The 15,220-nt window shown below is 52.6% G+C and overlaps 2 protein-coding genes across 4 annotated transcripts in view; one reads left to right on the forward strand and one right to left on the reverse strand.

Moving 5' to 3' along the window:
* Nucleotides 1–15,220, reverse strand: part of TTF1 (transcription termination factor 1) — a 178,122-nt gene that overhangs the window by 84,626 nt on the left and 78,276 nt on the right. The gene's annotated exons all lie outside the window — the stretch shown is intronic.
* Nucleotides 74–15,220, forward strand: part of NTNG2 (netrin G2) — a 47,799-nt gene continuing 32,652 nt past the window's right edge. For 2 of the 3 annotated variants that reach the window (XM_084219831.1, XM_084219833.1), the window contains exons 1-2: nucleotides 74–309; nucleotides 2,802–3,909. In XM_084219831.1, coding sequence (XP_084075957.1) covers nucleotides 3,697–3,909 — 213 coding nt within the window. In that variant the 5' untranslated portion in view covers nucleotides 74–309; nucleotides 2,802–3,696. Of the gene's footprint in view, nucleotides 310–1,855; nucleotides 2,099–2,801; nucleotides 3,910–15,220 lie in introns of those variants that run through there. The other variant, XM_084219832.1, reaches the window with a different exon arrangement.

Raw genomic sequence — 15,220 nt, forward strand, 5'->3', positions numbered from 1 at the left:
CTAAAGCTGCACAGAGGAAGTTACGCAGCCGGGATCAGGCACGGAGATAAAAGCTCCGATTGTGATTGAAAGTGAGAGCAAAAGGGATTTCAGCCTCGGCATTAACTTGCGAGGGGAGCCGGGATTGCACAAAGCTCCCCCGGCCATCTGCCCTTGGGGGCCGGCGGCGCAGCGCCTGCCCGCCGCGCTGGGCAGGGCAGGGCAGGGCTGGGCAGGGCAGGGCAGGGCTGGGGGGTGTGTTTTGGGGGTTCCCCCGGCCCCGAAGTTCGCTGCTCCGCCCGGAGCCCCGCGCCGCAGAGCTCCCTCCCGGTAAGGACCCGCAGCGCCGGGGATGGGGGGAAAGCGGGGGCGGAGGGGGGGCGGGCAGCGCCGGCATCTGCCCCGGCCCCGAACGCTGCGTGTCCCCCCGAGTTGTTCCCACGCTTTCCTGGGGTGTCCCGCTCCCTGTCCCCCTCCCCGGAACATCCCCGTCTCCCCGCCGCGGGATGGGGTTTATTTTCCCGCTTCGGAGTTTGGGAAGCCGGGGGGCTCCCCCAGCCCAGGGCGCCGGCTCCCCGCGCCCCGCCGATTCCCTCCCCGGTCCGTGCGGCCCCCCGAAGTCCTTTAGTGTAAAAGAAACCGGGGAGGATGGGGCGGAGCGGGAGCGGCATCGGGTTTTGCCGGGAACCGCGAATCCATCAGGGAGAGCGGCGGGATGCGAGTGGGATTTCCAGGTTTTCTGCTGGGAGCCGCGCAGCGCTACCGCGGGGTTCGGGCTCCCGTCCCCCCGCGGTGTCCCCAACTTCGCTGTCCGGGGTGCGGGGAAGGGATGGACAGTGTGGGAAAGAGGAGAACAACTCCCGCTCCCTGAGCGCGGGGGGAGAGCGGAGAGTTCGTGGGGAGAGCAACACTTCTGAGAGAAAATTAAAAACTCCTTCATTGAGTTTACTTTCTGCTCTTAATCCGAGAGCAGCTCGGTTGTTGCTCAGCGTTGTCCCTTTATTTCAATAGGGTGTTAATCCAATAATAAGAAAAAAACCTGGAGCCAGCTAAGTCAAGACACAATCTAATTTTGTGTTTTTAATACTCTGGCTATCAGTCCCCAGTGAGTGCTGAGTACTCTTCAAAGAGAACAAAGAGCATTGATTCTATTTGTTCCCATGAACTGCAGTTTCTTAATAATATCAGGTGAAGATTTATTTTCTAAGAACTAAACCAAATCAAGCAGGGTGAAACCTTTAATTTAGGGAGCCTCTCTGCCCCGTTTGCAGTATGTTGGCTCATTCCAGAGCAACGCTCCAACTATTTCTGCAAAGGGACTGGACTGGCTAAGTGGGTGTTGAGCCACACACTTCACCCCAAACCCGCTTGCCTGGCTGATGGACTGACAATAAATACATTTTTCCCAGCAAATTTTCACTTCCCTGGGAATCTGTGACATTTAGCCAGCATAACAAGACACTAATAGATATTATAGATCCTTTCTACCTGGGTTTTTCCCTGACAGCCATTCAAGTGCAAGATATAATTGTTGAGGCTGTGAAAATAGATCCATAAACTTAACAGCACTGGAGTCCTCATTAAAACTACCCTGCTTGTTTTCTACACAATACCAGAGTCTCTCACTCTCACTGTTATCAGGCACTTGGCAGTGACCAGTTTGATGTAATAATTAGGAACTGACTTGTTATTACTGAAAAGACAGCTCTGATGTAAGTAGGACTTATAAACACTGTGTCACACTGGCTTATTATTTTTACTACATTTACTCATAATATAAAAATAGCAGCCAGTCTATTCTTTTTCTGGGAGTTTATTCAGGTCCAACGCAGCTATAACAGGCTCTTCGTTGAGAGCTGGTAATGAAACATGAGAGACAGCTTCTCTTTTCTGAACTCATTCATCTCAATCAGCAATCTTGCAAGCAAAAAGGGGGGAAAGGGAGATGGTAGCAGAGTGGTGTGAAGCCCCTGAACACGGATCAATGCCTCTGTTAACCTGGAGTTTCTGAGCTTTAGTAACTGAGCTTCATGAGAAAGGAAATGCTAAGCATGAAGCAGAAATGCCTCAATTGTGAAAGAAAAGTTGGGGAAAGAAATAGAAAGAGAATTATCCAAAGGTAAATTTCTCTTCTGGATATGTGCCTCCCACCTTCTTGGACAAGATCCCCCTCCTGAATCTAATACTGGGAGAGGGTTTGACTTCTTCCCCCTCCCCGCTTCGGTTCTTTGTCATTTTGTTTTGTAATTACTTACAATTTTTATAGCTCTACTGGAAAGACAACAAAATTGCAGAAATGTTGTTCTAACCTGAAATGAATACTGGGAAGGTCATTGCTCTTTGTATTAGGTGAACCTAAATGTTATTAGGACTTTAAATTGTTTTTTATTAAATGTTATTGTTCAGATAAATCATATGTGGAGATGCTGGACAATGTATCTGTCTCCCCAGCTGTCTTATTTATTTGCTTATCTTTTTAGGGCTATCAATTTGTCTGTCTGTCCCTTCTCTGTCTGCATATTCCCCATCTCCTAATGACCCATAGCTGCTTCTTGATATTATTTGAAGACCCATTAGAGCTCCTGTTGTCCAGCTGCTGTTGCAAAGCAGATACCTTAAATTGGGCAGCGCTCCTTCCCTTCTCCCAGACAGCAGAAAAGCCATAAGCATCTTACTATGGATTGCTTTTTATTAAAGTTGTATATCTCCCTGTTACAAAAACCTGTCTGGTGGCTTGGCAAGCCCAGCTGAGGGCTCTGCCTCCTGAGGGACCCCTGTTCTTCCTCTTGCTCCCACCTAATCTGTCCTCCAATTTCTTGCAGGTCCCTCCTGCTGATGAGCTCTGCCTTTGCCCTGACCATGAAAGAGAGAGGAGATCCCAGGTAGCCCCATGGATTGCAGCTGAAGGCTTTGGGAACTTGGTGCTCCGTTGCCAAAAGGCAGAATTGGACTGGAATCCTCGCCACCACCACAGGACACAGCAGGAGAAGCCAAGGGCAGCCCTGCCCCAGTCAGCCCAGTGACCACCCAGCACCTGCTGGGACCACCACGGATCCAGGCACCGACCTGCTCACGCTGACACCACTGTCCTTTGGGAACAGGGAATTTCAGCTCCAAGCTCCAAGCTGTCTCTCTTGTCAGAGTTGTACTGATGGCCAGATGCTCTATTTATTTTATGTGCTAATGTTCTAACACCCCAATAATTAAGGCAGACACAGTTTAAGGCACTTTCCATAGCGACACATTTGGAGCAGACCAGAAGGTTGAGGAAAACGTGATCCAGCACCATCTCACGGCCTCTCCAATTTACTCCTATCAAATTTCATCAGCAACTCAGAACTTGATCTTTGTATTGATTGACTGGAGTCACCTCTAGATATTTTCATGCTGATTTGGAAGACCTTTCGTACAATAAAAGGGGGAAAAAAATGAGGTTAAGGAAGACTTTTGACCACTGATCAGCACCTCTGGCCAAAACTTTCCCCAATCAAGTGAATTGCAAAGTCGGCTTCCGTGCCAAGAGGAACTTTCCACGTCCAGATCCAGCGTGCAGAGTGGGATCATCCCCGTTCCTGTCTGGATCTCCTTTGACTGGAGCATTTTTAGATGAGGAGTTTCCATGCTGATCCCGAGAGCCACCCCTAGCCCAGCCGCCGCCTTCCTCGGGACTCCCGGCACTGCCCTCGCCCAGGGACCCCGCGCTTGGCCGCAGCTGCCATGCTCTACCTGGCTGCTCTCCTCGTGCACTGCGTCCCCCTGGCCATGGGACAGTATGACATTTGCAAGTCCTGGGTGACCACGGACGATGGCCCCTCATGGGAGTTCTATGCGTGCCAGCCCAAGGCCATGCGGATGAAGGATTACGTGACCGTGCGCGTGGACCCGGCAGGAATCACTTGTGGGGACCCTCCGGAGAGGTTCTGCACCCATGTAAGTGTTTGCCCCCTTATCTGCTGGCTTAGAACAGGCTCTGCTGGTGGCTGGAGGCAGTGTCCAGCCCAGGTGCCATGTCCTGGGTCAGGGTGGCCACGGTGGCCGTTGCCTGGAGCTGTCAGTGTGCAGAGCAGGGAGAGGGCACCCTGCCCAGCAGGGATGGGGCTGGCATGCTGAAGGGAGGGTGAGGAGGAGCCAGGGAGGGCTGAGCAAGTCCTGGGTGAGGGCTGGATTTTGGAAAAGCTCTGCTCCTGCGAGCACACAGCCCTGAGCTGCTCCTCTACTTGCTCATGGGTGGGGTGTGCTTGCCAGTCCCATCCCAAAGGGCTGCTCCAGCACTGCTGGGATTTTACAGGATGTGGGCAGATGGTCTCAGTTTAAGGCAGCATGAAGGGCGGGGCAGGGGAGTTTGGCCCCTGCACACCCACAGCTCTGGCAGTTGGTCTGACAACCACAAACTTCACTAAAGCCCCTGAAAATGTGGTTCTCTCTATCTTCTAGCCTCCACGTGAAAGGGCTCTGTGAATAGACATTTGCCCTTGTAGTTAAAATCTTTAACTTATTTTCTCTTAAATATTAATCATTGCATTTCATTCCGTGCACCACAAAGCTCAGCAGGAACATTTGATTTATAATTCACAAGGCTTTACATTGTTAAAGAGTTCAGGGGTCAAAGCAAAGAGCAAAACAGTAATGCCCCCTCCCAAAGGTCCCCCAGGAGTGGTCCAGGCACACATTTAAGGGACAGACACCAAGCCAGCCCATGCTGGCAGGGTTTCCACTGGGCTGAGCACTGGACAAGGAGTGTCTTCTAAAAGAGTATATTATTCTTTTATTATAATGAGAAGGGGAGTTCTCCCTCTAAATCAGTGCAGGGAGTCCCATTTTCTATTGGCAGTGCTACCCCATGCCTCAGTTTGCCACTCTGGGCCCAGCCAGTCAGGGCACCTCTTGAAAATCCAAGAGAAAAATGCTCCTGTGACACCAAGGGGTGCCAAACATTTCTGATCATCAGAACATGCTGCCAGTAGTTACCCAGTTCCCTCCAGCCTAAGGGCTCTCATTAGTACCAGGGAAGACGTTTCCACTAATTCCAGACAAGTAGCAGCTTTTCCTTTTAAAAGATCGTTTGAAAAGAAAGATTAAGTCCAAGGTTGCAAATAAAACCGTTAACTATTGATGGGTCAGTCTGTATTTCCGTTTATCTGACTGACTGCAGGAGGATTAAAAGGACAACACCAGATTGCTTCCCACTACACTCACTGCAGCTCTTTGCAAAACCTCTCTGGTTAAGGATGCTCCATACTTCAGCTCCACTGACCTCCAAGGAAGCAAAAGACACAAACTGCAATCAGCTCCCTGCATCTCTTGATTCAGTCAATACTGAGCTGAAATCTTTCTATTCTGGGCACCAGCAGTATTTCCTTGTAGCGTACGCCTGCCATGTGCTGTAACACTTGCAAACACCGTGTACAGCCGTGAATGAGAGCTACACAAATGCAAAACATGGATTTGCCTCCCTGTCCCTGCCTCACCCCAGCCTGGCCCGGCTCTCGCCTCCCAAAACAGAAACCAGCACTCACAGCCCTGTCCCTGAGCAATTCCCTGGTGAAGAATCAAGCTAAGAACAGGAATAATAAACTGCAAGGTATTTTTTAAGATTTTTTTGGGATGGGTTTGTGACATACCACTGTATTCAAGGCCCTTTCTCCCCCGTCTTACACCGGTGCTGTTCTCTCCAGAGGACTAAAGAGTTATAAAAACAAAGCAGAGGAGGAGCAGCCAGGCTGAGGTGAGCGAGGAGCCCACCCAGCACCCAGAGCACAGAGTAGGGGTGGCTGCAGGAGAGATCCAGGCTCTGGTCCACCCTTAGGACTGGAGTGGTGTGGGCTGGGAGGCCATCAAGGTACATTTTCACTGCCTCTGTCACCGAGAATGACACGTGGCCACTTACTGCTGAGCATCCCCTTATGGTCAGTGGAAAGTGGACTCAGCAAGAAATGGCCCTTCCATCGCCGGTGCTGGGTGGTGACTTGACACCTATCGACGTGCAGGGGGAGGGAGCAGAGCCCGCAGAGGATGTGAGCCGAGTTCTGCTCCCCCTGCACTAAGGAAGTGCTGGACAGAAATCGATGTCTCTGCCCACGGATCGTTACAGCCCCGGGGAGGGGAGGGCCAGCAGCTCACAGCGAGCCAGGGCAGCTCCGCGCTGCCAACCTGCTCAGGTGCCTTTTGGTGTCCTGCTATCCTTTCTCTTCAGGTTTTTAATTATTTCCTTGTAACAGGTGGGTTCTCATAGGAGCCTGGCTTTCCAGCAGAGAAGTTCTTACGGTGACTGTATTGCTTTCTTAGGTGTCTTTCAAAACAGCAGGGGACTGTCCGTGCGGTTAAACTCGCGTTGCTCAGAATTAAGCGCAGCCCAGCGGGGCTCCTGCCCTGCTCAGACAGCTGCAATCAAAACTAAAGACACACAAACACCCCTCCGTGCTCAAGGCAGCCAGACAGGGATGAGCTGCACCGTGTCCCCGTGCAGGGCAGGCCAGGGGCAGAGTCCTGGTGGCAGTCAGGACCTTGTCAGACAGCGAGTGTGCCCTGCACAGCCCACGGGATCACTCACTGCCCTGCCACAGCTCCAGCAGTGCTCACAAGACTTCTGCACGAGGAGGCTTCAAGAGATGGCAGGAATTATTTGGAGGACTGTCCTTTGTATTTTATAGCAATTCTGGTCACATCTGGTTGCTTCTTTCTGATTGGGAAGCGTTTTGCTGCTTATTAAAGTCAAGGGTTTTGCTTTTTTCCACAGTTTCTGAACCTGTTCCTATTCATGGCAATGCCTTCCCGGCAGGGTCACCTGAAAAATGAATTGTACTTTGCCTCCTGGCAGGGCAGGGGGAATGGTGGGAGCAGGAAGACAGATGGATAAGTAAATAAAAGCCTGAATGAAACTGAAAGTGTGACTGAAAACTAATAGGGAACAGATCTTTTAAACCCAGGATGTCGAGGGAGGGGTGAGACTTCAAAGATCCCAGGCAGGGCAGGGCAGGGAGCAGCTGAATGTGGATTTCAAAGGAGAGGGGTTTGCAGGGCAGGCCCAGCTGGGAAACGGCCGAGCTGCCCGTCCCCATGGGGCAGAGGGGAGATCTCACATTCCCTCACCTTCCTGCCCTCGTGGGCAGGAGGAGGAGGAGGGTGGCACAGCTGGCAGGCTGCTCCCAGGTGTTGAGGAGCTCTGAGATGCTGAAGCACTCCTTTGAGCAGGGACCTTTGGGAGTTTCGCTTTCCAGCGTCAGCGTTTTGCACGCGGGATAAAAATTCCTCGGGTTTTGTGGGGAATTCACACGCAGGGTGTGCAGCGGGGAGCGAGCAAACACCAAAGCCCAGCCCCAGCTCCTTGCAGCTCAAGGGGTTTCCAGATCATTCCAGCAGAAACAAGGAGAGGTGTCCATAACAGACGGTCATTATGGGATGGTTTTGCTGCTCCTTGACATCCCGGTGAGAGCGCAGGGAACCCTGTGCAGCAGGAACGGGAGCTGTTTCTCCCCCCAGAAGTGTCAGGACAGTGTTTCTTGTTCTGACAACACTCTTTGATGCAGGGCCGAGCTCTCAGCCCATATTGATGGGTCAGGGGTATTTTTATTTGGCGTCAGCATTGTTTCATCAGCTAATAGAGCTTGTTGACTTTGGCACGGGTACATGAAAGGAAAAGGCTTTATTTATTCATTACACATGCAGCCAAATTGGATGTTTAGTTTAATTCTTAGCTAAACTTTTCTGAATGACATGTGGTTATAAGGCTTGTACTAAAGGACTGCTTCTCCTGTGGATTGGGTGCTAAAATTGGAAAAAGCAGACAAACCTTGGGGCTGAGAAATCCTTTTCCCTGCATTTTTAGCCCATCTCATACAACTCTTCCCATCTGTATCTTTGTAGACCTGTTTAGGTGCAAACAAGGGATTGTGGGTTTAGGGATGATTAAAAGCCAAAAGTTTTTAAAATAAGAAGGGAAAAGCCAAAGGTTTTAAGAAAGAAGAGAAAAAGAATTGCTTCAGCAATGCTTTTCCAAAAGCATTTTTAAAGATGCAGCATGTTCTGCTGGTTAAAGGATGGATTCATCCCTTCTGGTACCCTGAGCAGAGACCCACAGCCCTTTCCCAGCCCACCAGAGTTCTACCTTGTTTTGAGTAGAACCAGGGGGCAAAGCACAAGGTATTCACTGCCCTGGGGTTCAAGGACATCCCTGGGGCTGAGCAGAGCCTGTATACAAGTCCAATGGAAAATCCTTTCCAAGAAAAGCGGATATTCTCCCTCCTCCTTGAATAAATCAGCCCTACCCACTGCTGGAGGCAAACCCATCCTTGGTTGTAGCAGAAGGAGTTGGAACTCCTCTTTGCCCTTCATTGTGGAACCCATATGGCCCTGGGAATGATCACTTTGCCTTTATGCCAGAATTCATCAGCACAAGGAATTCACTCTGTGCTGTCAGATCCCCTGTACACCCCTGGCAGGGTCGTAGGGAGGGAAAGAAGTGACTTTCTTTTCCCAGCTGCAAAGTGCTAACAGCCCCTTAAATTAACACCTGGAAAATGCTCCCCTTTCCTGTGAGGAAAGCCTGGAAAAGACAACTTGCTGCCATTTCCATCCCAAGGAAGGTCTCCCAGTCCACCCCTTGCACCGGTCGTGTGCTTTTGAGTGTGGGAGAAAGAGCTGGAGCCTTTTGGTTCTGTTCCCACCCTTAATCACTCCTCAGCATCAGGGTTGCTGCAGAGGACACTGTTTGAAGCCAGGATCAGTGGCTCCTTGCCCTTGGGGCCAGACCCTTGGGTTGTACATTATTAGCTGCTCAGCAAATTACACACTGCTCTTCTCCTGCCACTGAGGCTACTTCAGAGTGCAGCAGGATCTTGGTGTCTTAAAAGGAAAGGCTTCACAGAAAAATGAAAGAATACAATTCAGCTTCAAATTAGAGAGTGCTGAGCAAACTGGATTTTCCCTCAACAGCCTGTAACAACTTCCTTAAATGCCCAGTTCGGGATTCATCTTGTTGTAAAGTGGGATGCTACTCCCCTAACAAGGATCATTTCCAACTGCTGATGGAAAAGACACAGTGATAAAAATGAAGCTGTCAAGTAGATTTAATTGGTACAGTGAGCAAGAAAGTTTTCCCCTACCTTGAAGTATTCAGGAAGAGTAAACTACTTTTAAGAAAAGCTTTGCTCTTCAAGGGGAACAGTGTCCAGATGGGAAAACCAGAAGAGAATGGACTGCAGACTTGCTGGCAAGTGTGGCCAGAGCTGGGAGAGCAGTTCTTACAGCAGCCCTTATACTCATACAACAGCTCCAGCTACCACAGCTTTTCATAGGCAACTTTTGAAGCCAAATCCTCCCTATTTATTAATTTTAAAATCTGCATTGTATTCTATAGCATAGATATGATTTTCCAATAAACTTTAAAAGGATTTCTCCCTACAGAAAATCCTGCTTGGGTGGGAAGATGTGCTATCCTACCACGCTGTGGTTTCCCCAAGTGAAACTCCAGTTCTAAGTTTCAGATCTTAGTTTCAGATCCCAGACCACCCTTTTACCATCAGCCCTTTGAGCCATGGAGCTTTGGCTGACCCAGTTACTCAGGCAGCTCAATACAGAGCACAGGTTTCTGTGTTGGAAAACCCCAAAGAGGCTTTTTCCTCCCCAAACCACACAGAAGTGTTGGGTGACTATTCTAGAGATGTCTTTGGGGAGAAGCCACTGCCTGCAAAGCCCTGGCAAGCAGCAATCTGGACTCCCAGCCTTCACCCCAGGTAGATGAGCCATCCCCTGCAGCCTCAGACATGTCCCATGAGGTTCCCCCCTCTTCCAGGCAGGGCCACCAGCACACCCAGAGGGGACAATTGCAGCCCTGACCCCGCTCCTGCCCTGCTCCACTGCCCTGCCCCGCTTGGCACTGGTGCCTCTGCACATCTGCTCAGTGCCACCTGCAGCCAGGCTCAGGAACCTCTGCCTTTGGCTCAGGGGAGGATTTCTGCATTGCTCAGCTGTCCCCGGGCAGGGACAGCTACAGGGGGGCTGCTGGCCCAGGAGCTCAGTGCTGCAGAGCCACAGGGCTGGGTCTCATCCCCAGCCACGCAGGAGCCTCTCAGGAGCAGCCTTGCCTCTGCTCCCCTCCGTGGAGCAGCCCCAGCACGGTGCCACCGCTCCTGCACACCCAGAGCAGTGGGGCCACTGCTGCCCCGTGCTCAGCTCCACAGGGATGCTGCCACCACCATGTCCAGTCCTGCCTTGGCACTTCCACGTCCCAAAGGGAGAATTAGCACAGATTTAACTGGTTTCTACTCCAGCCAAAGGGTTTGTAACTCCCCATCTGCTGGCTGAGTCAGCTGCTTCAGCTCTGTAGTGCTGCCAGTCAGGAGGTTTGGGGAGCCCTGCCTAAGGAGAGGATCACTGTTGGGGTCTCAGGGACAGCCAGGACATGTTTTGGGCTGACACAACTCAACCCAAACCTCTGACGGGCACCTGCTGAATCGTTCCCCTGCCACGGAGCACAAAGCAGCCAAATGCTTTTCCCACAACAGCCGAGGCAGAGTGCTGGATGCAGCAGACAGACACAGGAGCCCTGATCAGAGGCTGGCGTGGGTGCAGGGGTACCCATCACCCAGCTGTGCCTCCTCCACACGGGCTCTGGGCAACATCTGCACCTCCATTTGAGAAGCACAGCAGAGCCTCCACTCCCTCCCCTTTCCCACCCCCGGGCTCTGCATCCTGCCCTCCCCCATTCAAACTATCAGGGCCTCTCTTACAGAATAAATTATTAATAGCGGCGTAGCGAGCCTCTCTGCAAAGGCTGCATGTATTGAGCTTACAAGGCGCACAAGCTTTTAGAGAGCAGGACACTTTTCCTACTTCCTAAGCAATTTCTTAGTCCTGAATCAATAATGCACTCGCAGCCCTGCACACAGGTCGCTGCTGCTGTGCTCCTGCTGCTAGGGGCTGCGGACACAAATACATCTCTGTGGCAAGATGCAAGGGCTTCATAATCTGGCAGGGAAGGGATGGGGTGGAATCCAAGCAGCTTAATTTGTAAACAAGCTTCAGGGGAGTGCCCTGGGAAGAGCAAAGCTTGCAAGTCCCCGGTACAGAAAGTCTGAGTTTGGAGACAAGCTAAAAAGCAGTCAATGGGATTAATCTGCTGCTTTTTGAACACGTGCCCGTGGCTGCCAGCTGAGGGATGTCTGGTTCATCTGATCCCAGGCTCCAGGTCACCTCACAGCCCCCAGTGCCCAAGGGGGAGGTTGAGGGGTGCAGCCTGGCAGGGAGGTGGGGGTGGAGGTGAGCCCAGGGCGGCGGGAGGGATGGGGTTAGAGCAGCTCACCGGGGGATTAGCACTTCACAAAGAAAGAGCTGCTCAAAAACGATCCCACGGGAGGCCGGGCTGCTGCGGGTGATGTGTGTGTACACCCAGCACAGATGAGATTATCTGCTTAGGAGTGGAATTTTCCGGGCAGGGTTAACCCTTGTGCCGCCCCCAAACCAGCTGCAGACGCCTCTCGGGACAGGGTGCTGGGCAGAGCATCCAGCAGCAGCAGCAGCAGCAGAGCTGCTCCCAGGCCATCCCTGAGCTTTGGAAATGGAGGGGCTGCTTCCAGGCCACTCTGCAAACCCTGCCCTTCTTGGAGAGGTCACCCCTGGGCTGGGCTGGCTTCAGGCTGGAGGTTGAAATTCCTCGTGTAACCAGATTTTCTGTTTCTGGCTCAGCCAGAGTGGGCGGGAGGGGATTTGTGTCGGTGCAGGAGCTGCGCTGCCAGGGTGGACAGGTGACTCGGGTCAGCCCCTGTGTGGGACAGGCTGCATTTCCCTCTGCATCCTCCCTTGGTGGAGAGGATGCTTCCTGCCTGGATGTCACCCTTTTGCCGAGGTTGTGTCATTTACAGTGCAGAGACCGGTTCAGACCCTTTTCATGAGGTGCTGCCAGAGCACAGGGAGAGTTTCAGACGCAGCGTGGGATGAGAGCAGAGATTTCCTTGAGCCTCACATCAAGGTGGGGTGAGGGAGCCACTTTGCCCTGCTGCTGCAGGTGCCTGGGGGTGCTCATTCATCAGAAAGGTGAAGCCCACAATGCCTTGTGAAGCCCAGACCTGCTCCTGAAATCCCTCAATTTTCCCATCTGGAGACAGGGCACTGCCCTGCCTGCAGCCCACCCTGTCTGGCACGGTGATGTCTCCCCAGGGCTGGTGGAGAGAAGGGCACGGTGCTGAGCCTGGATGAAATACGAAGGAGATGCTTCTGGAATTCAGAGCAGGCTGGAGGGGGAAGGGGAAGAGCAGCCACGAGTAGGGCTGGAATCTCTTCTCTGGCGGAGAGACGGGCCCAAGGGAGCCCCAGAGCCTTGAGCGAGCGGCGCTGCTCGGTGAATGAGGATCTGCTTCAGGCCAAAGGGAAGAGGCAGAACAGCAAAATGTCTCGCCCAGAGCGTCCTGGTGTCTCACCCAGAGCCAGCAGGGCTGGTTCTGCTGACTCACGCTCTCCCAAAGCCCCACCAGGCAGAGCCTGTCCCAACGCCCCGGCCAGGGTGACCTTGTGCTCGGGCAGCCTCGGATCCGGCAGGAAGGGGAAGGAAGCGGAGGAGCAATCAATCCCCCAAACCACGCTCGGGGAGGAGATGGAGGGTGTGACATTCGGCTGAGCCAGAATTAGCAGCAGATCTGTGGAGGGACCCCATTTCCACCCTATTAATAATTCATCCCAGCTCTGCCTTTACCTGCTCATAAACAGCAAACAGCTTGTTAGCGAGGACGGTTTTCTCCCCTTTTGCTGTCTCTGCCTTAATAAGAGCCCCGTGCAGGTGGCTGGGGGAGGGAGGGGGCAGGGGAAGGACACATGGGTGAGCAAAACACCCCACCAGCCCTCCCTGAGCTTCAAATCCTATCCCACCCCATCCCATCCCGAGCTGCCCTTCCCCTGCAGAGGTGAAGCTGCAAAATAACCCCTCACCAACACCCAGGTGCCTTGCCAGAACCTTCCACCCCACGTGGGCCGCCTCAAAATGCCCCTTTGAAGGGGCACTGGGAAGAGGAGAGTGATGCCTGGAGGATGTGCTTTGCTGAAGCATTCCCAGGTGGTTCTCGGGCTGCATCTGCTCAGGCAGCCCATGGGAAAACTGCATCTTCTACCTTATGAGACAGCTCCTGTCTCATCTAAAATATGAAGCTTGACCAAGGAGGTATTTTAAAAACAATAAAAAAAAAGCAGAAAACATAACATCTTGAAGAAAGGCTCCCCAGAGCCTCCACACTCCAATGCTGTGGCCCCATTAGGGACCTCTCCCTGCACGCTGACAGGCATCCCAAAGCTGCTCCTGAGATGTTCTCCAGGTTCAAGGCACAGCATCCCAAAGCTGTTCCTGAGATGTTCTCCAGGTTCCAGTCACAGCATCCCAAAGCTGTTCCTGAGATGTTCTCTAGGTTCAAGGCACAGCATCCCAAAGCTGCTCCTGAGATGTTCTCCAGGTTCAAGGCACAGCATCCCAAAGCTGTTCCTGAGATGTTCTCCAGGTTCCAGTCACAGCCCGCAGCTCATTTGGGGAACAGGGGAATCAGTGCAAAAAGGCTGGACCTGGCCAGGCAGGTCCCATGTCCCTCAGAGGAGGGCTCTGCCTTCCCCTGGGCTCACAGGGAAGGGGATTTGAGGGGCTCTTTGGCGTAAGAAAGGCCTTTGTGTTTCTCCTGATCCCTCTCCGTGCTCCCAGCCCTCTCTGCAGTGAGTTATGCCACTTGCCAGCTGTTGGAAATAATCGCTGTAAATTAATTACGGTTGTTTCACCCCTCTGATCCCTCCCAGCCCATGAACAGAGTGAAAATTAATTGTCAGAGAATATTTGCAGCTCTCGTAGAGTCCCACCCTGGCCACTGGCAGGTTACGGTTTATGCCCTAAAGCATGAGATTTAATTACTCACAAATGTTATTTTTGATCATAAAATCACCTTGTCTTGTCATAAATCCAGACAGAGCAGTTGAACCCTCAGATCAGGAGCAGCAAGAATGAAAACACCCTGAAATGTCTCTAGGATGAGCCTGTGTTTTCTCCTGGGTCAATGCAATCCTGCTCGGGAAGCAGCATCACGTACTGGAGTGATTATTGGGAGAAAAGCCAAGGAAGTCTCCCAAAACACACATCACTCAGGGTGGCCCTTGTCAGAAATTTGTGTTGCAGAAAATAGGTTGAACCCTGTGTCACTGGGGAGGTTAAGGGTGGTTGGCACTGGAGCTGGCTCAGGAACCTTCCCTGCTCAGGGGGTGATTTCCCTGTGCTGACCCACACCAGAGCCAACCCAGCAGGGCAGTGGAGATCCCTGTGGAGCCCTGGCAGTGAGGAAAGCCAGGGCAGGGGATGGAAGGCAAGTGAAGCCCCACAGCTCAATCTCAGCATGAGCTGGGGGCACTCAGCCCAGTGTAAATCAGGAAAGGAAATGTGCTGGGAAGGTCATCTCAGCTCCACCTCGCAGCCTGGGCAGCATCCAACACGGGGCTGGGCAGGGAGAGGGAGAGGGGAAAATAAAGCTTTGGGAGGAATGTGTTCCAGAGCATCCACAGGACAGGCAGGGATGGAGTGGGCTGGCCGTGGTCCCCTCTGCAGCTTGGGGACCCCCACGGCCACAGGCAGGGGAGGGGAGGCTGCAGGACACCTGCAGTGGCACCACTCCACGGCAGGGACATCAGCAGGGCAGGAGGGATCAGGTGCACGTGGAGATTTTGCTGATCCCTTTGTTTTTTGCAGGATTTGGAGGAAATTTGATACCAATTTCAGGACTCAGTTGCAGCAGGAGGAAAGGCGGGGACGTTGCGAACCTCATCTGCTGCCCTCTGAGCAGAAATTCAAAGGCAGGGCTGGAGGTGTCCCGAGGGAAGCAGAAGGGCCTTGAGTGTCCCAAAAGAAGCAGAAGGGCCTTGGGTGTCCCAAAGGAAGCAGAAGGGCCTTGGGATGCTCCTGAGAGCTCCTTAAGCATCACAGCTGGGTGTGGTGGGGGCTCCAGAGGGAATTGGGGGAGGTGGAGGTTCAGACCAAGGTTTCCTTCATCCCAAGCAGTCCCAAGAAGGAGGGAAGGGGGTTCCTGTGCTGTCACCTGCTTTTCCTGGCTCTGCAGACTGTTTGGGGTGTATCAAACAGCCCCCAGTCACAATTAGTGCCAGATCTTGCAGGAGAGCCTGGAGACACCCAAGGTTTAACAGGTCTCTGGTTGGGTTTGAGAGCCAGTTCTTAGAGGGAAAAAAGCACTCCAGAAGAAAGTACCCAGGAGAAACCCACACAACAGCACTG

The sequence above is a fragment of the Fringilla coelebs genome (genome assembly GCF_963513975.1).
Source record: "Fringilla coelebs genome assembly, chromosome: 21".
Lineage (NCBI taxonomy): Eukaryota > Metazoa > Chordata > Aves > Passeriformes > Fringillidae > Fringilla > Fringilla coelebs.